The 26,198-nt window shown below is 41.0% G+C and overlaps 1 protein-coding gene across 7 annotated transcripts in view; it reads right to left on the bottom strand.

Moving 5' to 3' along the window:
* Positions 1-25,378, bottom strand: part of LOC120593716 (uncharacterized) — a 29,326-nt gene extending 3,948 nt beyond the window's left edge. Inside the window, exons 1-4 of one of the 7 annotated variants that reach the window (XR_005650420.1) lie at positions 24,972-25,378; positions 24,210-24,295; positions 11,568-11,677; positions 9,085-9,360 (exon numbers count right to left, since the gene is read on the bottom strand). Coding sequence is in view for 2 of the 7 variants with exons in the window: in XM_039851594.1 (XP_039707528.1) it covers positions 9,287-9,360; positions 11,568-11,677; positions 24,210-24,295; positions 24,972-25,121 (420 nt within the window). In the remaining 5 variants the exon portion in view is untranslated. Of the gene's footprint in view, positions 1-5,822; positions 11,678-24,209; positions 24,296-24,971 lie in introns of those variants that run through there. The other 6 variants (XM_039851594.1, XM_039851595.1, XR_005650423.1 and 3 more) reach the window with 6 other exon arrangements.
* Between the last annotated feature and the right edge of the window lie 820 nt (positions 25,379-26,198).

The following is a 26,198-nucleotide window of genomic DNA, read 5'->3' as shown; positions in this document are numbered from 1 at the left end:
TAAATAGCATTGTTCTCATGTACTGGTGAAGCAATAAAGATCAGCAAAATAAAGCAACTTGTTCCAGAGTTTCAGACCAGGTGGACCTGGATTTGAACACTGGTTCTGACATGTACTAGCAGCATGTTTGGCCCAAGTGCTGAACTCTGAGACTCAGTATCACTCTTTGGGAGTGAAGGGACAGTGCTCATTAAGCACCTAGCTCAGAAGCTGCCACAAAGTAGGGACTCAGAAAACATTTGTTTCCTTTGCATTCTTTTTAAAATTTTATTTTAATTAATTTCAAGTATACAGTACATTGGTTAGACATCTATGTAGTTTGTAAAACGATCTTCCCAATTGCTCCCTCCCTCCCCTGACCCTCCACCTAGCCAACGTATTAATGCTAATTGCATTCCCTATGCCATGCTCCCCACCCCGTGACCATCCATCAGCTACTAATTTGTACTTCATCCATCAGCTACTAATTTGTACTTCTTTAACCATTCACCCCATTCTTCCAGCCCCCAAATCCGTCTCCCCTCTGTCCATCACCAAATTGTCCACTATATTTGTGAGTCTCTTTTTGATTAGTCTGTTCCTTTTATTCCTTAGATTGCACATGTAAGTGAAATCATATTGTGTTTATCTTTCACTGTCTGACTTAAATACCTTCTAGGTCCATCAAAGCAATATCTTTTTCCATCCCCTTCATTTTAGTCTGTGTGTGTCTTCTAATCTGAAGTGAGTCTCTTAGAGGCAACAGGTAGGGGTCTTGTTTTCCTTTCCATTCATCCACTCTATCTGTTAGTTGGAGCACTTAATTCTCTTCTATTTGAGGTACTTATTGATAAGAATGTAGTTGCTAAGATTCTTTATTCCTGTTTTTGATACATGTTTTTCTTCTTAAAGTAGTCCCTCCAACATTTCCTGTAATACTGGCTTGGTAGTGATAATTGATAAATTCCTTTAGCTTATTTGTGTATGGAAAACTCTTTATCTGTCCTTCAACTCTAAATTATAGCTTTGCTGGATAAATTATTCTTGGTTGTATATCCTGGGTCTTCATCCTGTCGAATATTTTTTGCCAAGCCCTTCTGTCCCGCATAGTTTCTTTTGAGAAATCAGCTGCCAGTCTTATGGATTTTCTCTTATAAGTAATTGTTTTTCTCTTGCTGCTTTTAATATTCTTTCTGTTTTAAACCTTTGGCATTTTAATTATGATGTGTCTTGGTGTGGGCCTCTTTGGATCCCTGAGTTTTGGAATTCTCTGAGCTTCCTGGGGTTTTATGTCCATTTCCTTCACCAGGTTAGGGAAGTTTTCCATCGTTTCTTTTAAACAGCTGTTCAACATCTTGATTTTCTTCAGTTACACGATCAGATGAATATTTGGAGCTTAATAATGTCCCATAGCCTCCTTAAATTATTTTTAGAGTCCCAGCATGTTTTTTCTTGCCATTCTATTTGAGTGTCCTGACTGGCTTTCCTGTCCCCTAGATAGGGCATTTGATCTTCTTCTTTATTCACTTTGTTTATTCCATTTAATAAACTTCTCATCTCAGATAATGTGTTCTTCATTTCAGACTGGTTCCCTTTTATCATTTGCATCTTCATTTTTATGCTTTTTATCTCTTTGTTGAAGTTCTCACTGAATTTATCTACACTTCCCATAAGTTCATTTAGCATCTTTATAACCAGTGTTTTGAACTCTGCATCTGTTAGATTACTTGACTCCATTATATCTGGATCTCTGTTCTCTTCTCTTGTATGGTTTCTGCTTCTTTGTCTTCTCATTTTGGCTGCCTTCCCATGTCTGTTTCTATGTACTAAGCAAAGCTCCTAAGTCTCCCAGTCTTATTAGTGTGGATTTGTGAAGTAGGTGTCCAGTGGCACAGTCCTGAGAGGGGGTTCAGCTGTAGGCCAAATTTAGCCCAAGCCTCTGCCCCTCCGAGGCCACCTGTTAAGATTCAGCAAGCAATCCACAGATGTTATGCCTATAGTTGCCTCAAAAGGCCACACCAGAAACCGAGGCCAGCTGCCTCCAGTGTAAGTGTAGGCGCTGCTCAGCAAAGAGCACCTGACTTGCTGAGGATACACCTGGATGTGGCTTGGGTGGGGCCGCAAGTTGGGGGAGGTGGGGTTTCAGGGAGTCTTCTGGGCGGAGCGACCTCTGTTATCCAGTTTGATGATGTCATAGTTATGGCGGTCCTGTGTCCGGTGCACTGGCAAGGGGGAGGGCTCAACAAGGAACAATGGATACCGTGGGTACTTCTGTACCGAACGAATCTCACCTTGGCCCTCATTCCGACAATGTCTCTGAACTGTACACATGTCACTGTGGGACCGCTGAATGTAGAAAGGCTAGTTGATGCTGTTTCTTGATCTGGGTTGGGTCTTGAGTGTTCAGTTGGGGAAATTTTTCAAGTTGTACTCATATTTGTGCACTTTTATCTATTTATGTAATACTTCAATAAAAAGTGTGTAAAAATGTTTTCATGTATGCATTTCCACTGGAAGAGACTTCATTATATATACCTTTGGATACCTATACCTCAATCCAGATTCCAGGCCTTAACCACTGCCCCTCTACCTCTTTATCTTAGCCCCAGCCCTATGCCTCTCTGCAGCCTCCCGATCCCTTCAGCCTCCATCTTGCCTCTCCTTGTCACAGCCTTTCTGTCACCCAGCTTCTACTCCTTTCCTCTTTCATCCCTAACCCAACCTGACCTGCCCTGGCCCCAGATCTGGATCCCCACAGACCAAGGTCCTAATAGCCCTCTCCTGTTCCCACGACCTCACTTGCAATGAGGCACCAGACTCACCATCCCATTTTTCCCTGGCTCAGGAATTTCTACTCCCTGTCTTTGGAGTTCAGCCCTTTCTTTCTGAAATCCTGCTTCTTCCAGTTTTACTCTTGTCTTTTCCTCCCTCCTATTATCTACTAGTTTCCTTTCTAAATTAAATTCATTTTGATTTTTAAAAGTCAATTTAAAAAAAAAAATTAAGTCAACAATCACTAATTTTGATAGCCAGCTCTTACTGTGCTCTTAGCACTTCACGTGTTAATTTACTTACGTGTATTAATGCTCTTAGCAAACCTGTAAGGTAAGTACTCTTCTGATCTCCATTTTACAGATGAAGAAACTGACACTGAGGCTTAGAGAGGTTAAATAACTTGCCCAAAGACATACAGCTGCCAAGATGGAACTGAGACAGGAACCCCGGCCGCTTAAGCAGAGCCACTACACAAAACTGCATCTCAGCAAGAGGGAAGGTACCTAGATATTGCACAAGGCGGCACATAAATGGCTGGCTTTGGGAAGCTCTGTCCTAAACAGCACCGCCCAGAAGAAGAGGGAGCTATCAGGCCCGGTCCCTTTCCAAGTGAACAGATCACGACACCCAGCAGTTTCCTAAAGTGTTCTCGGTGGGGCCTGGATATGTTCTGGTTTAGCCTTCTCTCCTCTCCAAACACTGAGTGGAGTGTGTGTGGGGGCGGGGAAGGGTACGGGGGGTTGGAGAAAGTGTTCCTCATGCAGCGAAGGGAAGAGAGACGGAAGCAAAAGGGCATGCTCATGTATGTGCGATGTGCTTGTCATTGAACAGGAGGGACGGCAGGAACACACTAAGCTCAACTTGCTTCTGGAGATCCTCCTTTTGACACCATTCTAAGAGAATCAGAGAAAAAATTGCTTCACAAAACACTTCAGTCAGGGGGATAAGTCTCTGAACAGCAAAATCCATCTCTTTGTGAAAAGTGACGTTTGATTTAAAAATAGACTAAATGGTGTAGTTAAGAAAAGCCAAACTTGCCCCAAACTATCAGTTCTACTGTGTTCACAGATCTAAAGAGAGACAACAAAAATACGTGTGGTAGCACCTCTTCCTCCTCCATCTCCTCTCTCCTCCCCCCAGAAAAAGTGTCAGCAATTTTTTACCTCTTCTGTGACTTACACAACTTTTGGGCACATGGTGAAGCCCATGAACCCCTCCCCAAAGTAAAATGAATAAATAAAACATACCAGATTTTAAAGGAATTTAGTTACATTAAAATATAGCTATTAAAATTTTTAAATTTGATATAGCAATTTATATCCTTATATGTAAGTATATACAGTATGTATCATATAACTCAGTGTATAGTATATGTTATATGACATGTTATATATATTATATAGTAATAAATGTAAACTACATATGTTAAAAATGTTTTACATTTGTTATAACATATAACTTAGTATATAAGGTAATAATATATTTATGAACATACACATAGATCCAGCAGCAAGTCTAGTAACTACTATAATTTCTAAGCAGCATAATTTCTCTAAGTAAACAATATTTCAAGATGACTTTCCATGACTTTCATGTGATATAAAAACATCTGGGATTTTGATTGGTGACAAAGCCACAGGTATTGTTAATGCAATTACTGTGGTTTGTCACCTCCATTCATAATTGAGGGAAATGTTAAAGTTCAAATACGGGTTAATAGAAACAAAGACATATGATTTTCCCCATCCAAGTTCAGGGTGCTCTTAAGTTGATCCACAGGCCGCTGGGTTAAGAAACACTGTTCTAGAAGGATGTCAGGAATAGGTCAGGGCTGGTGGGGAGCAAGCAGCATCAGAGGGGATATTTCTGCTTCACTGGGTCACTAATTATCACAAGTCAGCCTACCCATCCTTTTCACACTAAGCTGACTTTTCACAAAAAAGGCACTTCCTCTTAGCTTAGAAAAGGTCTTACACGTCAACATGGAAACAAGGACCACAGAGAGCCCCTCCAAGCCTCTTTTCCCAACAGGCTGGCATTCTGGGGGGTGATGCTCTGGCAGCAATCCCTCCTTCTCATTTCCTGCTTCCTTTTTAACAATCTTCCAAGTCCTTTGTACCTACAGGCTGCTGCCAGTTGCTCTGTCTTAATCCTCTCATTTTAAATCATAAGTGACTCAAAAAGTACTGGAACAAAAAAGAAAGACTTGTAAAACCTTTTTAAAATAAGAGTAGCCCCTTTATAGAAAGGTTTAATTAAGAGAGGCTTGAGATTTCTGAGCTATTCTGAGAGAGTAGAGGGTCCAAAGAACAGTGGCACAAAGTCCCCAGATCTGGGATACGGGCCCGGTTTCAATTCTATACTCTAGTAAGTCAAGCTCCTTGTGTATCCCTCATTCCCTTGTGTATAAAATAAGGATAACAATTCCTTAGAAGAAAAAAATTCAAGATCTTTCCATGTGCCAGACACTATGCCAGATGTTTATCCTTCATAATCCCATTTTTCCTCACTGGAAACGTGTTATTCCCATTATACAGATGAAGAAACAAAGTCATAGAAAAGCTAAGTGACATGCTCACATTTACAGAGCTAGTCAATAAGCAAACTTCCAGCCTGAGCCTATTATCAACCCACCATGTGGTGTTCCTGCCGCTGGGGTTTCACAGGAACACTGGGCGCCTATTCATTCCCTCCCATTTCAATTTGATAAGATTATGTATGAGAAAGTGCTTTGTTGGCTGTCAGTGAATCCATGTAACAGATTTCATTCTTTATGGATAGCAGTCTGGGGACCAACTTGCCTTAATTTCCAACAATGGCATGCCAACCCTACCCAGTCGGTCAAGGCCTGCAGCTGCACTGCTCAGCTCGAACATGCTTAGCTCAGAAGCAATGTGCTACCGTAACTAAGGACTAAACAAATTCAATCCCCACGGAGTGCAAGCAGAAAACAAACAAACAAACAAACAAAAACATCCACAAGCAAACCTGGATGTCCCCACTGGGAATCAGGGCTCTCGAGTAAAACGTCCCGAGGCCTCTCTTTCTGAAATCACTTTATTTATTTATTTTTTTGTCTGCATAATGCTGGCTGGAACATAGGTTAATTCTCTTGGGGAAGAGCACCTCCACTCACCTTTCTTTGAAGGCAAACATATTTACAACTTCCACTTATTTATGCTCTATTTATTCATTTATTTCAAAAAGACATCATTTTAGTGTTGGTGTTAGAAATGTTCTGCTCCACTTAGAGAAGCTTTGCATCTACACTCCTTCAAAGAAGGTCTTCTGATGTCGTGTCCTTCATGAAATGGCCTTGAAGCCAGAGGCAAACAATGAGTGGCTCCCTTTAACTTTCTCATATCTTGATTTCATTTTACTGGACTAGGGGACTTTAGACCGAAAAGGACTTGACTCACTCAGCCACTTACTCATTTCATCGTCTATTTTCAGAGCACCAACGATGAGCCAGACACGATGCTAGGTCCTGAGGAATACAACGATGAAACGACAGACATGGGCCTTGCCCTTGCGGAGCTTACAGTCTTGGGACAAGGGAAAAGTGTTCTGAGAAGGTGGCATGTGAACAGAGAGCTGGAGGATGAGAGGAGAAACAGCCAGTGCTGGGATAGATGGGAAAAGACATTCCAGGCAGAGGAAGCCACATGTACGAAAAACTAAGGAGAGATGTGACATAACCAAGCATGAGCAACGATGAGAACAAGCGGAACCTACCTGCTGACAAGAGAACAAACTGACACGAACCTGTTTGGAAAACAACATACGCTACGCTAAGCTAGTAAAGTTCTAGGTATACTCCCCACGACTTGGCAAGGCCACTCCTGGATCCATGCTTCAGAGAAGGTCTTGTACATGTACCCCCAAAAAACAACTGCAGAAGCAAACGAAATACCACTAGGGGACACGCTTGTAGAAAACTAGTAAGCAAAGCAAAGGTGTGATAAACACCTAATTCTGAAGAGGAAAGAGGACAGAATTAGAAATAACAAGGTTCTTTTTCATAAAGCCAGGTGGTAGGCTCACAGGTGTCCATTGCATCACTACTGTTTATGCCTTATACATATTTTATCAATCTGCTCAATATTCCATAAGAACTACTTCTTTGTATCCGAGTGCTGTTTGGAAAATGGATTAGAGGGGTGAAAAGGTGGAAGTAGGAAGATCTACTAGGAGATAAGGACAACTGTTGATGAAAGAAATAATAGTGGTTTGGAGTAAAACAATGACATGGGGGAGATGGAGAGAAGAAAATATTTCCAGGCACAGTTAACCTGTGATTTTCAAACTGGGTTCAAGATTTAATTTGAAAAAGAAAAACAAAAACAAAAACATTTCTGGAGAGTGTATTCCCTAATTTACTTAACCCCATGATTTTTACAAAAGTATAAATCAAGACCCAGAGATGAGATGAAAATAATAGCAGCAGGGCAGACCAGTGCCAAGATTGTTAACATCCAGCTCTCTGCCTCTTTCCACCCTTCCTTGTGTCAGAACGCAAACACACATTTTGACACACCAGAATTCAGTACTATGTGTAATATCAGCAGCTGAATGTTGACAGCACGTCAGTCTCTATGTACAATAAGAATGGTTTGTCTTATTCCCATGGAGACTATCAGGATAAAATTATTTAATATCTTAGTACCAGGAGGTTAAATCCAATTTAGTGGTTTTGCAAACATGTGAGGTTGGCAAATCAAAGCAATGATTAAAAATGGCATTCCAGTTATGTATATTCTACCACAATGGAAAATACATTAAAATGGCATTCCAAAAAGTTTGTTGAAGTTAAATGCTTAGCCATTTAAAATTAGTCTTCTACACTCATACACATTAATAGATCTATATGTATACATCTTTGGAAACCAATTATTTTTTCCATTTAGTAAAATTCACCTAATTAAAATGTATATACCTTTTGAATCTACTTCTAGGAATTTATCCTAGATATTTTCACACATAAAGGCAATGATGATCTGCACATAAGAAGCACCATTTGCAATAACCAGAAATTTTAAACATCCTAAATGATAAGAGGAAAACTGGTAAAATATATTATGGTACAGCTATATAATAGAATATTACATGGTCTTTTTTTAAAAGTATTTATATATGCTGATATTAACAGCACGCCAAGACCTATTAAGTGACAAAAAGGAAGTACCTGTGTATGCCAGCATTTGTGTGAAAAAAACAAAAACATATGTACATATATATACATGCATGCACACATACACATTCATACCAACATATATATAACATGCATGCATACCTATATGTATATATATGTATCAAAGAAGGATATCCAGCTAATTTAAAATATATACATTTATATCATTTTTACTGTAGGTCAAGGCATATGAGGCCATGGTAGGCACACAATATTCTTGAATGAATAAATTTCCCCTAAGCTTTTTATAAATCAGTTCCATACTGTGTCCCTCTTGCTTATAAAAACTTGACCCCAAAACGTCATCCAATTTTTTCTCAGACATTTATTATTGTCAATTTAACATTCTTCTCAGATAATTTGAAAAAGCTGTTCAGGAATAACCATCAAAAAGGTAATTCCAGCTTAAAAATTTTCACACAAAACTATCCTGGGATACCACCACCAAGGCAGACTTTCTAGCAAGGGAAGTTTTTGGATGGTGATTATTTAATTAAGAGGTTAAAAAGGCACATGCCATTTTCTGTTCACACGAAGGCGATAAGGGTTCACTCTTTGCCCACACTCACATACAGTAGCACTATGGCATACTTCTCCCCGTATGTAATGTGAACCCAATCTCTCTACTTAGTCTGCTGGCAAAATGATAGGGGCTATCAAAGGGATTAATCGTATTCCTTCATTCTATAGCCTTTAATCCTAAACGAGCAGTTCTAAATGCATTCCAAAACAGCATATGCACTTTTTCAAAGGATGAAATCAGTGCTGCATGATGACATTCCTAAAACGTTCCAGGTTATTCCTCGATAGATAAGGATGCAGATTCAAGAGAAGTTGAACAATAGGAAAAATGTACTCTCTTTAATATCTATAATTACCACATGTAATTCAATTTACTCTAATAACTTATGAAAAGTCAAGGTTTCAGATAGAGTCACCCCTGCCTCAGAACAGTATATTCTGGAAGAGCACACTTAGCAAGAACTCCTGAAAGTAAAAGAAAAATTTTGGATTTTCAGCCACTGAGAACACAGTGCGTATCCTACTGCTAGAAAAGACCATACAAGTAAGTCTGTTGAAATAGTCAAAATTAATTATTGACCCTTGGGCAGTAGCCAGTAAAATAGAGCTTCTCTTACCCAATACAATCAACATCTGTAGTCCAGTTGGAATAAAAGTTGGCTGTGAATGACTGAAAATTCAAAATAATAGTGACCTAAATGAGATAGAAATTAATCTCTCTCTCATGTAAATACCGTCTGGAGTTATGCGGTCCAAGGCTACAGTGGTATCTCTATGGTCACCAGGGACCCAGGCACTGCCTGTCTTGCTCTGTTTTCCTCAACACAAGGTTTCTACCGCGTGGTCCGATTTAGCTGCTTGAGGTCCAAGTACCACATCCACATTGCAGTGAGCTGGAAGAAGGGAAACAAAGATGCATGCTTTCCCTTGAAAAGCACTTCTCAGAAATTCTACTTACTATTTTTAATTATATGCCTTTGACTAGAACTTAGTCAAATAGCAAACCCTAGGAGCAAGGAGGGCTGGTAAATAATGTCTTAATTCTCATGCTATGTGTCAGACAATACTTTGAAGGTTATACTTCTAAGGAAGAAGTATACAATAGAAGTAGGGACAACCAGCAGTGTCTATCACATTAAGAAATCATGAAATAATGATACAGGCATATCTTAATTTTTTTCTTGAAATATATAATCATACATTCATCTATAGTGGGAGAGGGGATTTTGCATATGGGTTTCCAGGTCACAGTACCTTATATTTCACAAATAAAACACCTAGAAGCATCTTCTTCAATTTCCAGTTTAGTTTTTCTTTTTTTTTTTAGAGCACTGTCAGAACTTAAAGATGTGTCAAAAAAATCTAGGTCCTTTTATAATTTCTACCTCATTCTCAATCATTTATAACTGTTTTGCCCAGAAACTAACTCAATTTACTTGCTTTTAGTATTCATTATGAGCATTTTCAAGCATTCAGCTTAGTTTCATAGAAATAACAACTTTCTTTTTGCATTATATTTCATGGGTTTCTGAAGATAACTTATATAATTACAGTAGCGTGCATATGGGTATAAACAAGCTTAGAAACAAACAAACTCACTCTAGGGAAATATACAACTCTACAACACAGCTAGAGGGATCAGAAGATTGAGAGCATACTGAAGAGGAGCCTACTAACTGGATGTTTTATAAAAGAAATGGAGATTTGGAGTTTATCCAGCAAGGAGATTGAGAGAAGAACTTCTGTTCTGTTCTCTTAAATTTCTTCTTGCCAAAATCTCCTCAGTTGGCTACTTCAGCAGGAAAGTCCTAGTAATGCTACCACATTGTGTTAACGACGATGGGGCCCTTCCCGATTCTAGCACCTATCTCTCCCAATCTACAGATGAGGGAGACTGAGGTCCAGAGAAGCAAGTTTCCTAACATTAGAAGTGTACTATGCACCTCTCAAAGGCATTTGCTGCTTGCAACACCTTTCCTAGCTTCCCAGTGGGTGAGAATGCCCTTGGCATTTGGGACAGGATACCTTCAGTGTGATGGCCCAGTCTCACAGACTGCAGAATGTTTAACATCCCTGTCCCCAGCCCACTAAATGACCATAGCAGCACTCCCAAGTCATTGTGACAAGAAAACAGAAATGGAACCATGAGTGGCCAAATGAAATGCCCACGTCCCTAGATATAGAAGTGATTTTTGATGTTGTAGATGTTGTAATTTTATAGTTGTTGTTTTTCTGTCATCTTTTAAATCACACTATCGACTGCTATGGATATTTATACCCATGGACATTTCCAAATCCTAATGGAATCCTAAGAGGTCTTTTAACTGCCTTCATGAATTAAACAAAGCTTAGCCCAAAATAAAAGAGTATGCAAACTATTTTAATAATTCCTAGGAAAAGAGATGCTATAGATCATTAAACACAGACTCCACCATTCTACGCAAATATATTTTCGAACAGCTATTTATACTGGACTCACAAATAAACAGAAATATTAGAAATGACAACATCATTAAGAAAGCAAAAGATACCTTTTCATACATCTGCCTGATGAGATCCTTTGCCCAATTTTCTAATGAGTTGTTTCCTGTTTCTATTTTTCTTATTAGTTAGAGCTGTTTTTCATATTTTAAAAAAGTAGGTCTCTGTCTATATGTGTTCTAAATAATTTTCTCAATTTGTCATTTGGCAATTTTAATTAAGTTATTCATGTTAAAAAAATTCCATCTTCCTTTATGACTTCTGAGTTTCTTATCACCCGTTCATTTATTCATTTATTCAGGAAATCCTGTCGGGATTTTTGCTATGCGCCAGGTATTTTTCTGGGTGTTGGGGAATTGAACATAAGAGACATGAAATAAAATATCTTTGTGAAGTTGAAATTCTGGTGTAGGCTGAAGTAATAATTCTGGGCAGAACAAAATCCAGATAATCCATTAAAAATATAATACACTGCAGGTAGTGATAAGTGCGCTGAAAAAAATGTAAGAGAAGAGAAGGGAAAAGAGAGATTGGAGTATTATTTTAGGATGATCAGTGAACGCTGCTCTGAAGAAATGACACTGGAGGAGAAGCCAGGAGGGAAGTTAAGAGAACAAACCTTGTGGACATCTGGGGAAGCCAGTCCTGAGAGAGGTCCCAGCAAGGGCAAGTACCATGACGTGACAATATGCCTGCTGAGTTTGGAGACCAGTAAGGTGGCCAATGTGGCTAGAGGGCAGAGAGTGAGGGAGAGAAAAAGAAAGGGGAAATATTTGAATTTAGTTATGTCTTTTACTTTCCAAATTTGTAAAAGCATTCACCCACAATAAAATTTAATTTGCTTAAAGTTGTGGATTAATCACTTTTGATTCCAAATTTTCAGAAAGCTGCTTGTCCTGGAACCATTTATTGAATATTTCCTCCACTGCTTTTACATGTCACATGTCACATGTCACAAATACCACTGTGCCATAATGATGTCCGTCTAGTTTCTGAGGTGTTCTGGCCTATCACAGGTATCTACTCCTGCTCCAGTACCATACTGTTTTCACTTCTGTGGTCTTACAATGTATTTTACTATCTGGTGGAGTGAGAACCTTGCATTAATCATCTTTAGTCATTTTCACAGATACCAGACCTTGGTTGGGACTACTTTCCAGTCGATGAAAGAGTTTTAAAACCATTTTATTAAATTCATGTCCTCTAAGTCAAGGGTCCCCAACCTGGGCCACAAACGGATACTGGTCTGTGGCCTATTAGGAACCGGCCACACAGCAGGAGGTGAGGTGCAAGCGGGCAAAGTTTCATCTGTATTTGCAGCCGCTCCCCACGCTAGCGTCACCACCTCAGCTCCACCTCAGATCATCAGGCATTAGATTCTCATAGGGGCACCAGTCTCAGATGCCAAAAAAGGTTGGGGATTGCTGCTTTAAGTAATAGGAAAGAGGAGACCACCAAGAATATACTAAAGCTTAAGTGGTGAGTGGGGCTCTCTTTCCAATCTAAACTGCCAGCCTTCCGCATCAATACCAAACTTTTAACAGTAATCTAAATCATTTTGTAGTAATAAGAAAGCTTGTGGACTGCTGAAATGGACGATCATTTAAATCATGTCTATCTGATCTCCCTGATGTCACTATCAAGTCCTGGAGGGCTGGACAACGGTGTTGACCAGCAGTTCCCAAACCCTGTTCCCTAGACCAGTTCTCTGGAGCATCAGCAGCATCTCATTTACTAGATGTAAATTCTAAGGGCCAACTGAGATCTAATGAATGGGATACTTTAGGGGGCAGAGGGACAGCCCAACCACTATTTAGAATATATAAGATCCCTCCAGAGCCAGGAATATTATATAGTGTTTAAGAGCCCAAATTATAGTCAGAGTCCTAAGATCTAAACTTGGTTTCAATACTAACTAGCTGTGTGACCTTGGGGAAATAACTCAAACTTGCCTCACCTCAGTTTCTTCATGAAACCAATGTGTATAATGGTAGTTATCTCATAAAGGGCCTCAATAATTAAATAAGAGAATACAAGAAACATGCTTAGAATCTAATATTCCTGGCATATTATAAATGTTCGATTAATGAAAGCTAATATGATGATGATGATAATGAAAAAAAAAATCATACTCCACTTTCGTTTTATTTCAGGTAACCTATTCTGAAAAGCCTAGATCCGTTCATGCTGGATCTAACAGAAATCAGGGAATGGGGAAGTACCATCAATGTCATACTTCTGGTTGTGTTTACGGAGCAGAGGGGGCAGAGCAAGTTAGCTCTGGCAGGAGTTTGTGGAGACAGGATCCATTTCTAGGATTATGAAGAAGCTCTTTTTCCAAAGAAGACTTTTTTTTTTTTTGCTTTTGAAAGTGAATCAATTATATAACCTAGACATTAATTAAAAGGCCCCAGGGCAAAAAGCTCTTCCTGCAAATAACTGTCCACAGAATACCAGTTCATTTCCTATACATCACTCTGGCAAGGCCCAACAAAAGCTAAAAGAAGATGGATGGGCTTCATAGGGTGACCTGGGGGTCAACTGATTCAAACAGCTGAATTCATCAACATGGGTAGCAAATTCCATCCACTAATAGCAGCTTGTACAATCTCTTCCTGTTGCAAGCATTTAAGTATGCCTAGAAAAGACAAGTAAAGTGTATTCCTAACAAGGATGCCCCAAAGACAAGGCCCAGCCCTCCCATGCCACTGTAATTTTACAAATAATACATTTAAAAGCCCTAGTTGGGGCTTTCTGATTAAGAGTATAAAAGCATAAATGCTTTATTACTATAATGATTATAATGGGTTGAGTAGTGGTCCCCCAAAAGAGACAGCCACCTGGAACCTCTAAATGTGATCTATTTGGAAAAAGGGGTGGCTGTGCAGATGTAATTGAGGATTTTGAAATGCAATCACTCTGGATTAGGGAGGGCCTAAATCCAATAACAAGTCTTTATAAGAGCAGTGAAAGGGACAGACACACAGGGAGAATATCAAACGATGACACAGACAGAGATGGGAGTAATACATTTACAAGCCAAGAATGCCAAGGAGTACCAGAAGCCACCAAAAGCTAAGACAGGGGCATGGAATGGATTCTCTCTCACAGCCTCCAGAGGAAAATAACCCTGCTGACACCTTGATTTTGGACTTCTAGTCTTCAGAACTGTATGAGAATAAATTTCTGTTTTTTTGACGCCACCTACTTTATACTCATTTGTTTCAATGACTATGGAAAACTAACACAACTGTGTAAAACTCTTAAGAAAAGGAAGCAGATTAGATGAAAATCACAGCCTAAGAGTATTTACTCCTTTTCAGGTGATGGGCTTAAGCTTTATTAAAAAAAATCACCCTGACTTTCCAAATCAAATTTTCCAAGCTGTCTACACTGTACATTTATCATCTAACGATTTGATCAAAACTAATTTAAATTAAGAAGTAAACCTGCCTTAAAATGCTGCTATCACTTGAATTTTGAAAATTTAATAACAAAAATTATCCAAGATGCCTAGTGGTTGGAAACATTTATTAAATCGTTCTGCCTCCCAGAACCCAGAAAAACATTTATGTGTCCTTCCTGTGGCTTCGAATATTCCAGACCTAAGATGATAGAGATGTCCCCAGTTATCTATTGTCTCCAAATTTTTGGCTTCATAAAGATGAAAAGAGCCTGCCATGATTTCCAAACAAGTCACTAAGTTGCTGGAGAAGCTCTAAAGGCAGAGTCATCAAAGATGCAAATGACAAGAACATGCCTGGGTACCTGATTGGGAACAAAAGACTTTGAGAAATTATATTAGCAGAGAAATTTCATAATGTGTTGAAGAAAGAAAACACCTGCATTCTTTTAATAAGTCCCCTGGAGGCCTAATTCCTTAGCACTTAAACTTAGAAGACTCGCTCTGGGTGTTACATGTACACATAATAAGCCAGTTTTTAAGAATCGCGAAAGCAGTTTCTGCATCACCAAGTGGTTTACCAAACGTGAAAATCAAATAACACTCTCATTAAATGCTTTCCAACGGTCAAATGTGCTTGTGTCTGTTTTGAAACATGGTGTCAAAACCAGTAAAGCCCTGGGGAACATAAGCTAAAAAGCACTGGTCCAAAAATGACCATGTTGTTTATTTTCGGCTTGTTGACTTAATGCTGGCTGATGAAGGGATTCACTATCGACTCCCCTCCTTGACTGATGCCTTTTGTGGAGGTTTCCTCTAAGAAACATGCAAATGACATTTCTGAAAACAACCTCTGCCCTCCGCAAACTAGCCAGATTGTTCAATGTAACACCAAAGCCATAAACGAGCTGAATAGAGCCTCCTTTACTGTTGCAAATCTGATTAGAAAATTGCCAGTAGCCTCCTAATGGAAATCACATTGTATGTGATTCAATTTCTCACCTTTCAGATACCCCGATAAGCTGGACACCATACACTCTGATTTTATAGGAGTTTCACCTTTAAGACCCCAGCCTCAAATGAACCAACTAGCCCAAGGCTTCTTCAGACATTTTTCATTGTAGACAATAGTTAGGCACGGTTAGATCTTATTCCTAGGCCACTGAGAATGCAAGACTGTTTTTCCCCAAGGTATAGTTTTATATTTAAACCAGGAGAGTCAAAATCCCAGAGTTAAACACTCTCTTGGTTAAAGAACTTGTGATCTCGAGTTCTGAAGACTTAATGTCAAATCCTGACTCCACTACTTATTACTCGTGTGACCTAAAGCATGTTACCTAACCACCTTGGGTCTCAGTTTCCTCATATTTAAAAAGTTGAATATAAAATACATGCCTCAGAGAATTGTTCTGAGGATAACACGAGGTGATGCCAAGCACACAGCAGGTCAATAATATCTCCTCCTGAAGAGTACCTCCCACATAGGAAGAATTTAGTGGCTTTGACGACTTGCTCAGCACAGTTGTCCCTGCCAAGTGGCAATAACTTTATTGTCATTCATATCATCCTTCCAGTCATGTGCATTAACTTGTTTCCTCGCATCAGTAGTCTCAAAATCAAATGTCTATAGTAATACAAACGAGGGAGGCAGACCAGGTGTACAATAGGGAATGCTGGGGACTGTGGAAAAGCTGAACATATGTGTTCTAGCTAAAAAGAAGGAAAGAACATAAGCCCAAAGTGGTCATAAATTTTCATTATTCCAAAGAAAACTCCAAATGTGGTATTTTACACAAAATATCAATTGTTGACAATTAATTACAATTTTAAATCCCGTATATTGTCAAAAAAAAAAATAAGTACAGCCCAGAAGAGAAGTCTCAGGAGTTTCCAGAATATGATCTTGGGTTCAGATACTGTATAAACATCTTTGTCTTTCATATCTTAGAAGAGGAAGCATCTGCTTAAGGACTGGTGATCATGTAAATGAAAGTGTTTAGCATAGCACACGGGAAGCCACGAAACCTCATACTTATTAAGCAGGCTTGGGTAAATAGATTAAGTATTGCCTTGATGATGTATGGTTTTCATCTTGGATATAAATATTCATGGTCCAGTTGGTGGGTACAAGGCACAAAAAAGGCCTGTTTTTATACAAACTGATCCCAGGGGCACAGTTTAAATGTTGTCTTCTTGTTAGAGTTTGCAAATTGTTTTTACAAACAATTGATTGTCGAGGGTATAGAATCCAATTCTATATTTCATCTAAAGTGTATATGGCAGCAAGTGAGTATGTGATAAGCTTTAGGAATCTGTTTTCCATCAGGAAGTCTCTTTCCCTTAGAATCTGAACCCCCACATAAGAGAGGACTCTACTATCTCCTCTAAGCTAAGTCCCTAAGACAAGAATCATCACTCCCGTTAAACAATGACAGGTTATGGCTCGTGATGGGAAAGTGGTCTGTGTTTTCTGTCATTGAATCTACAGTCTCCAGGGCTGTGAACCAGGCCTTCTTACTTCTTATCTCTTGTTTCTATTAAACCTTCTTGCAACCACAAACGTATAAGAAGCCCATGCACAGAGAGGTACATGCATTATTCCATTCAATCCTCATAACATTCTCATAACTTAATAATATTCCCATTATTCAGATGAGAAAACCAAGAAAGGCTCAGAAAGATTAAGTCACTTTCCCAAGAATAATCAGTAAGAGGCAGAACCTAAACTATGATACCAGCAAAATGTCTTCAAAGCCTGTCGCTTTAATCACTTGCTCTAATGCTCCCACATAAGCCCTTGCAAGCTTCCTGGAAGTTCTTATGACACTGCCTGGAAATAAATATTTCTTCCCAGAGATAACTCCCATACACAAAGCAGGTAGAATCCTTTTGATCTCAAAATGCTCAATGACCTGGAAATCATTCTCTTTAGGGAATGGTCCCTCTGTCCACAGGGAATTCCCTCTGGGTACTCATTAATCGTAGAGTTCAAGGATAACCTTCCAGCTTCTTGAACCAAGAGGCCACAAAATAACAAATTTATTAGATTTCCCCTCATCCCACCAACTTTAAACAACAGAAATGTAAGGTTGAATGACAACTTTTCAACAGAATGTGGGTATCACTTTCAGAATTAAACACAAAATGTATTTTGAAAAAGAGATGACTGACATGGCTGACATCAATGCTCTGTGTTGTCTTACTGTTCACCAGGTACAAATTGTCACTTGGGGCAACTAAACAAGGATTAATTATGAGGTTGCCATACAAGCTGAGATGTTTCAAAGTTTCAGGCCAAAGAACACACAAATATACTCAAATTTTTTGAAGAGTTGGAGTGAATGTTGGCACCATGTTTTTGGAGCACAGTCTGACAAGAGCTCCATATAGGCATGTTGTAGCATGAGAAAAACTATTGTCATATAGTATATAATAAGGAACAATGGAAAACCACCTAAACGGTCATGAATAGAAAATCCATACACTGGACTCAAAAAGCTAGTAAGTGTATTACATCTTTTTGCCTGAAATGTAAAGATGACAAAAAAGTATTTCTAAGTATGAAAAAGCTACAGAAGACCAAATGCAGAATATATATTTTCTATAAAATCTTGCTGATAAATCATAATTTGAATAAATCTGAGGAAATAAACACCAAGACATAAACAACATATATCTCTAGCTGTTTCTGCACCAGAGAGTATAAACTACAAGTTTTGTGGACCATGAGGGCTGTCTTAATGATTCAATTCTGCTATAGCAAAAGCAGCCACAGATGATACTAAATGAATGGGCATGGCTGTGTTCCATTAAAACTTTATTTATGGACTTAAAATTTAAATTTCGCATAATTTTTATGTGCCACAAAATGTTATTCTTTCGATTTTTTTCCAACCATTTAAAAATGTGAAACTTATTCTTAGCTAGTAGGCTGTACAAAAACAGGTAGCAGGCTGATTTTATCCCATTGTCTGTAATTTGCTGACCCTTGCTCTCAAAAGTATAATTAAGGGTTTTCTTCTCTGCATTATGTATGTTGCATGCATGTGACTTTTAAATCTTTTATAATAGCCATGTCTTATTTTAAAATCAGAGACAATACAGATACATTGGAATGAACTGATATGTTTCTTCAAGAGAAAAACCCAATTAAAGTGTTTCAGCTTCTATCAGGCATATTATCAAATACCAATGACATAAGATGAGTCGACCAGCAACCTTCTTAGCTGCTAAGTATCTTTCCCTACCTTGGGGATTTCAGGCATAAGTCTTAAGTGCATCTGTGTGCACACACATGCACCACTGCCCCTTCCCCAACCCCGCCACCCAGCCTTTTATTGGCATATCACATGACTAAGACAGAGTGTTTTTCCTCCCCAAGCAAAATAATTGGTGGGAACCCATTTCTTAGCCAAATCACAACCCACTAAAGGAAATCAGGCCAGCATCTCCCCAAATTACTGCCCCAGTCATCAATCAACACAATTGGCAGGGCAACTAAGGAAAGATGCTTTTCAAGGTGCAGTCTTGGCTGACCCAGTGAGTGCTGCTTCTGGAGCTACTGCACAGTGCCAAAGCATCCTGCCTGGAGAGGCAGCCATTGTCTGGAGACAAACTGCTCTGCATAATTGAAATGACCTCACAAAGCTACCACTGCTCTGGGCTTTCCATGTCATCTGCTCATGAAAGTGCAACTCCAGGAGGCTGGTCTGAAAGCCCCCCCTTTTAATGCTAGAGTCAAATCTACGTTTATCAGCAAAGCTGAATGGTTAAAGGGATTACAAGGAGCTTAGACTCCACTGGCAGCTCATTGATCTGGTCTTGCAAGCCTCATCTCCCCATGCACTTTAGAAATGGCTTTGGTCTGTCCGTTCCCTCATTCTTTGGTTGCTTTTGATTTTAGCACTGCTCTCATCCAAGTTGGAATGGTTGTTTCCTCGAGCCTTGATTCCAAAAGGTTCTCAGATTCCTTCCTTCTAAAACTAAGAGAATCTATTTGCATATTCTCCTAGATAGTGGTAGAGACCAGGGGTTGGCCAATATATTCTTTAAAGGGTAAGACAGTAAATGTTTTTGGCTTTGTTGGCCATATAGTCTGTTGCGACTACTCGACTCTATTGCTGTAGCAGGAAAACCACTAGACAATATGTAAATGAATAGCAGTGACTATGTTGAAACAACACTTTATTTATGGGCACTGAAATTTGAATTCCATATAATTTTCATATGTCATAAAATATTACTCTTTTGATTTTTTCCCACCCATCAAAAATTTAAAAACCACCCTTAGCTTGTGAGCCATAGAAAACAGGAGAAGTGTCGGACTTGGTCTGAAGGCGGTAGTTTCCCAACACTATACAGACCACTGTTATTCAAAGTGTGGTCCCTGGACCAGCAGCATCAACATCATCTGGGAGCTTGTTAGAAATGCAGAATCTTAGGCCCCTGCCTTAAGCCTGTTGAATCAGAATCTTCTGTATGAATTACCAGATCCCCTGGTAATTCATACACGAGCCACATATGCGAAGTCCTGGTCCAGAACAGAGAATTCTGAAGTCAAGACAGAGTAGGAATACTATTGACTAGCCAGCTATAGAACCTCAGGCAAGTCAATTAACCTCTCTGAGACTCAGTTTCTTTATCTATTAAAATGGATACAAAAATAATTGCAACCATCTCCAAGGACTGTTGTAAGTAAAAGCCAGGAAGGATGTAAAACACTTGTCTGGCATTGTCAATGCTTTAAAAATGGTAGCTAATATTTTAAAAGCTTACTATTTTTTAAATCATATTTGGAGAGCTGAGAATGCTCACTGAGGATTTGCAAGCTCTAATCACTTCCGGAATCTGATAGGTCACGTAAATATTTGAAGAAGTTCTTGAATGCAACTGGAATGTTGGAGACCACGGTGAGCGGAGGTCATATCCCTCTGTAGGGACAGCACTCACGTCCTGCCAGTTACTGTCATGAGGCAAATAAGCCCCATGTTATAACATATTTGGATTTTCCAAGAGAGCTGGAAACCTGGATTTTAAGGTTAGAAAAAGCCCCTTTATTTAACACACTGTGCAAACCAAAAAAAACCCACCCGCAGGGTGGATATGACCTAAGTGTGTAAACTATGCCTAAGAATAGAGAAATAAAGGCAGTGAGTCACAAGAAATTGAGCCTGAGTTTTAAAGTCAAATCCCAGTAGCTTTGAGTTTCAGTTTCCTCATCAGGAAAATAATCACATCTGCCTCATAGGGTTTGGTGAGGATTAAAGAGAAATGTATATAAAACATGGAGGTACAGCTCTCTTGGACAAAGTAAGCACTCATGGTTATTACTGCTGATGTTGTTTTGGTATTATTATTACTATTTTTATTCATCAGTACCAAGGCATTCAAAGGGTAAATCTTCACTGGGAAAAAAAAATGGCTATTTTTCTCTCCCTGCTCAATCTGGTAGCAAAGAAGCAAGCCCAATTAACCCCCACTCAGAATGCTGTCTCATAGTAGAGAACACTAAGTGCTTGATTATTAATGATTTTGTTCTGGCCGCAGTCCATGAAGATGCCTTAATCTTCCTCTTAATGAATATTCCGTCGGTGGCCTGGTTACTGTGAGGTTTCCCTTAGGCTGCCTTGAGGTGCTGTTTCTAGGAGCCAGCTTACCTGTAGAGAGGAATATCCATCTCTGCTCCCCAGATGCCCTAACTCAGGTAGAGGAGAGCACTTTGTCTGACAATCGTGAGCCCTCTGCTCTTCAAGACACATAAATCCTTGTGGGGTTTTTTTAGAAATCCTTTAAAAAATCCCCATATTTGCCACCTACAGGTGTGGATGACAATAAAAATAGTGTATGATCACTCAGGAAGATCTCCATAAAATTTAACACAGGACCTTCAGCATCTTTGCTAACACAGAGGAAGCCCCAAGTATGGAGAGCAATTTGGCATTTGGTGCGTGGTGTTTTAAGTCAGCAGTTCTCCATCCTCAACGTGCACACACAAATCAGCTGGGGGTCTTGTTCAAGCCTAGGCTCAGATTCAGTAAGTCTAGGGCAGGGCCTGAGATTCTGCATTTCTAACAAGCTTCCATGAGATGATGCTGGTAGTTCCTGTCCCAGGTGGGATCAACAGGATCCTCCTCGCTGGCTTCATTTAGGTCCCTGCTCAAATGTCACCTCCTCAGAGAGTCCTTTCAGATCACCTTATCTAAAATGTAATTATTTGTTGAATGAGGACAGGAATCCTGTTTTGTTCTTTGCTGTATCCCCAGCACCAGCAGGGCACCTGGTACAAAGCAAGCACTCAAATATTTGTTCAGTAGTGAGATCCCAGTTTGACAGCTGAGCAAAACGAAATTCGGGGAGCCTAAGTCATTTGTCCAAGGTCACACAGTTGTCAAAGCCAGAGCAAGACACCAGCCCAGCTCTGTCTGCACTTCAAAGGCCTAGCTCTCTCCTCCACACCCAGGGGGAAGCAAAGTTTGTTTACAACACTCTTCCTCCCTAGAACTTAACTGCCTTTGTGCTGGAGGCACTAACACAATTCTGTTCTGTTTTGAGGAGCTTGCTGTGTAGACAATGGACTACAGGGGACCAGTGTGGAAGCAGAAAGGCTAGCGGAGAGGCCGAGGAGTGGTAATATTTAAGATGCCTTGGTACTTTGGGGTACGGGAAGTTCACGCTCCATGGGTCCGACCAAAGCCAAACTTTGAGCCTGTCAAGCCAGCCTTTTCCTCCTATTCAGGCACAACTGTCTCTCTATCAGAGGAACAGAAAGTGAGCATACTGTGGGTTTCAAACTGCAAAAAGAATATTGTGCTGTTACCCACAAATAGTTGTCTCTCTTCTCCCAAAAGGTCACCCAAAAGTATGCCCAAGGGGGAAAAGGAGGGGGCAAAAGCAAGGGGCTGCTTCCTTTCCAGCAATGGGTAGAAATGCCATAAAAACCCCATTCATGGAGTCCAAGTGAAGCCTTTCTATTGCTAGTGAAGAAACTGCTTCAGCATGAAAACCTATCTCAGTCTAATGAAAGGGTCTCTTTCCAAAAGAAAGGGTCCATAATGGGCTGAAAATAAAACACTTGTTTTCCTATCACAAAGTCAGCTGGGTTAAAATGGCTTAAGGTTCTCCAAGAAGCTGTGGTCATGAAAGTCTAAAGTGATTTGGACACCCAGCAGCTTCAGAGAGTCTGGTTATGTTTTGTCCTGAGCAGCCACTGAGAGGAAGATAAAAATAATTAACAAAAGTAGCTAATAAATATGGTGTACCAGGCAAACAATGTGTTTTCAGTACCTCATTTAATCCCTACAATCACACTGTGAGGTAAGTTATTGTTCCCACTTAATGGTTAGGAAAACTGAGAATTAGAGAGAATAAGTGACTGGAGGTCAGAGGCCACACAGACCGAAGGAGGGGGGCCAGGTACACCCTCACACTGTACCACTATCCCATAGGCATCTATTCAGAAGTTAACCCAAATGCTCCAGAATAGGAGAGAAACTGAAAATCACTCTACTGTTCATCACTCTGCCTTTCCCAGCTCCATTCCAGCACAAAATTGATCAAAAAGGACTGGATCAGTAGTTCTGTATCCTGGATTTGGTTGACAAAATAAGGCTTCTACACCGATTCCCATGTATCGCTCACTTGCACATTTGGGACACACAAGGGGCCAGCCCAGAACACACCTAGTTGGGTTACAACCTTGGCACAACTGATGGATGCCGATGTCCATCCATTACATATTTATAAGGTCGCTTGGCCTTGCCTCTGACAGAGAAGTTATTAAATGCTCGGGAGCCAGAGGGCTGTGCTCGGTGCCCTGAAACAAAGGCAAAGAGGCTGCCAGACCCATCTGAGGCAGGAACAAAAGCATTTATTTTCTGAAGGAGCCAGTTGGGAGTTTCCTTATAACTGGGTGCCCAGCACACATTACCAACTGGGAGAAAGTCGAGAAGCACACACAAAAGGAGAAAAAAAAGATCAAAGCAGGCTTTTCTCCCTAGTATCCAGAAACAGCCCTCTTCAAAGGGGCATAGAAGTGATGGGGAGAGAGAAAGATGCAATAATCAAAGAAAGAACATGTTATGATGTTAGAGGATTTTCTCCTGTCACTGTTTTTTTTTTTCTTTTCATGAAGTTGCTAAGAAGGATCCACCTCTTCTCTTTACATTGCCAAACTGAGAGCCGGCAAGCCTGCACCCCAACTTTTCCCAACCAGAGCCCCAGCAGCCAGATGCACTGGGAAGGCACCGAGATCCCTTGTCTCCCAAACATAATCATTCCAATCCAGGCTGGGGCTGCCTGGAAGTCAACATTCACGGCACATTAATAAGAAACATCTGGCCACCGAAGAGGGTTGACACAGTGCAGGCGGGCAGTGGTGGATTTGTGGTTGGGACCCAGAGTTACAGGGGCTGAATTAAAAACACAATTGGAAAACACCAGCCAGTCCAGGGAATCCTCCAAGCACTGCACTGTGGCACCTGGAAACAACTGCATGCCCAAGCTGAATTGTTTCGGGTTGAGTGACTTAGATATGTGTGGGTACAAGTGGCCCCGAACTCTCACATTAGAAAAGCATTCTCCTGGATCCCCCAGTGTCTGGCCACCACTTCCACCTTCAATATTTGCAGCAGATGTAGTTCCACTCTTAAAGGAACAGCCTTTGCATTCTTTCCATGTGGCTTACAAGTAAGATTTACAAGAGAAGAAAAATATATGTGTGTGCATATTTTTTTTCCCATACACAGATATATATATATATATATATATATATATATATATATATATATATATATATATATATATATATATATTCCTCCCTGAAGTGCAGCATCTTTAGAAATCAGATTTAAGGTATCCTACCTCCATTTATGCAAGGCAAACCCAGGGCACTGGTCACCACAGGCATTACATGGCTGGCCTCTCTCTATTCGCCCCAGTCCAGTCAACTTCAAAACAAAAAGACAACACAACATGTTTCCACCACAGAGACTCCCTCCAAAGCCCCACTTGTGTCCCAGGCTGGATTCCCTACTCTTCCCACCGCACCTCATCTAATTTGACTCCAACGTTCCTCTCCGAGGTGGGGGACGTTAGGGCAGGGCGCTGTCGGTACCCCAAGGGTGGTCTCCTTCATGAGGAAGGGTGTGCGGACCCAGGGGGGCTGCCTCTGGTGTAGACACCAAGTCACCAAGAAATGGCCATGGCTGGGGCTTTGTCTCCCCGAGACACCTTGGTCACGGGTTTCTAAGAAACAAAAGCAAGACCTTTCTGTTGCCCAGAGTCCAGGAGAAGCTACCGTAGTGCGCTCGCCTTTGACTAGGCTGGTGCTCCCGGGAAGGGGACAGCACAGGACACCCCAGAAGACAGCCCCAAAGTCAAGTCCGTGGCTAGAGTTGAAAGAAGCTGGACGCTGTAGCTTTAGTGGTGGGATTCAGAGCTGCCTTAAAGGAAGAGGCGAGGGAGGGAGCTTTCCGCTCCCCCCCCCCAAATTGTGATATTGAGGGCCACAGTTCCTGGTCTCTCTCTCTCCCAGACCGGGGACCCGGAGTTAACCCCTTCCGCGCCTTGGAGCCCTCTTGTGAGCTCCGGACATGCCCCCACCCGCCTGCAGGGCCGGCTTACCTGGGGCCACAGGTGCGCGGCCGCCGGGCACAAGGAGACGGGGCAGGGGCGCTCGCGGCGGCCCAGGGGCACCCGGAGATCTGGCCCGCTCTGGTGGGGGACACTCACCGAGCGGCTGGAGAGTCTTTTCCGGGAGCTCCGGCTGAACATGGCCGGGCGCCTCCTGCACGCAGCGTGGTCTGTCTGTCTGTCCGCACCGCGGCTAGGAGGGCGGGTCGCCTCGGCGGGCACCCTCGGCGGCCGGTGGCCTGGTTGTCTCCGCCTCGCAGCCCCCGGCTCGCTCCGGAGTGCACGCCTCCCCCTCCTCCCTTCCCTGTGCCTCTCGCTCTCCCGCCGGCAGGTCCCTCCCTCTCTCCCGACATCCCCCCGCCCTCCGCAGCTTCGCCCCGCAGTCCACCGGCCCTTTCCATCCCTCCCCAGCGCCCGGCCGTGCCTACTTTCTCCTTTTACTTGCTTCTTGGTAGGCCCACTAGGGCCAACTCCCGTCCTATGCCTGGACCTGCCCCGCCCCCAAAGGCTCTTCCCTCACCTTGTCTCAGAAGTTAGGGGCAGGGACCTCTTCAGGAATTCCTGCTGCTGTAGCTGGGGCAGGGGTGAAGATAGAGAAATGGGGGTTAAGTTTTTTTTTAATTAAGATATAATTCACATACAGTAAAATTTATCCTTTTTAGTGCACAATTCTGCCAGTTTTGACAAATTCATACAAACCTGTAACCACCACCACCGCAATCAATCTATAGAACAGTCCCATCACCCCACAAGAGACTTTTGAAAAGTTTGTACCATGCATGGAATCTATTTAGTATTCATTAAGTATTTGTAGATGAGGAAGAGGAGGAGGATGAAATATGCCTTTCTCTAATTGTACAGAGCCTGGAATATAGTAGATGCTCATTAAGTAACTATTGAATTCTTAAACACAAGCTTTGAAATCCCAGTGCCTATCTGCTCGTCCTTTTTCCACCACTCATTGGCTGATGCTCTTCCTAAATCAATTGACCTCTTTATGCTCCAGTCTCCTTATCAATAAAAAAGAAATGTAACAAGAGCCCTTATCTCGCAGCATTGTTGAGAAAGATGAGTCAGGACATGTATAGTTGTTATACATGTTATAACAAGCACAAAGGAAGGGCTCATTAAAGATTAGCTGTCAAAGGGGTTGCCAGTCTGAGAGCTACTGGCTGTGGTATCCACTTATCATTGATGTTTCAGCTCAAATATCACTTC

This window comes from Pteropus medius, unplaced genomic scaffold, assembly GCF_902729225.1.
Source record: "Pteropus medius unplaced genomic scaffold, Ma_sr-lr_union100, whole genome shotgun sequence".
NCBI classification, from domain to species: Eukaryota; Metazoa; Chordata; class Mammalia; order Chiroptera; family Pteropodidae; genus Pteropus; species Pteropus medius.
Note: the sequence above shows the minus strand (reverse complement) of the source record. Positions and strands in the feature narration are given on the sequence as shown.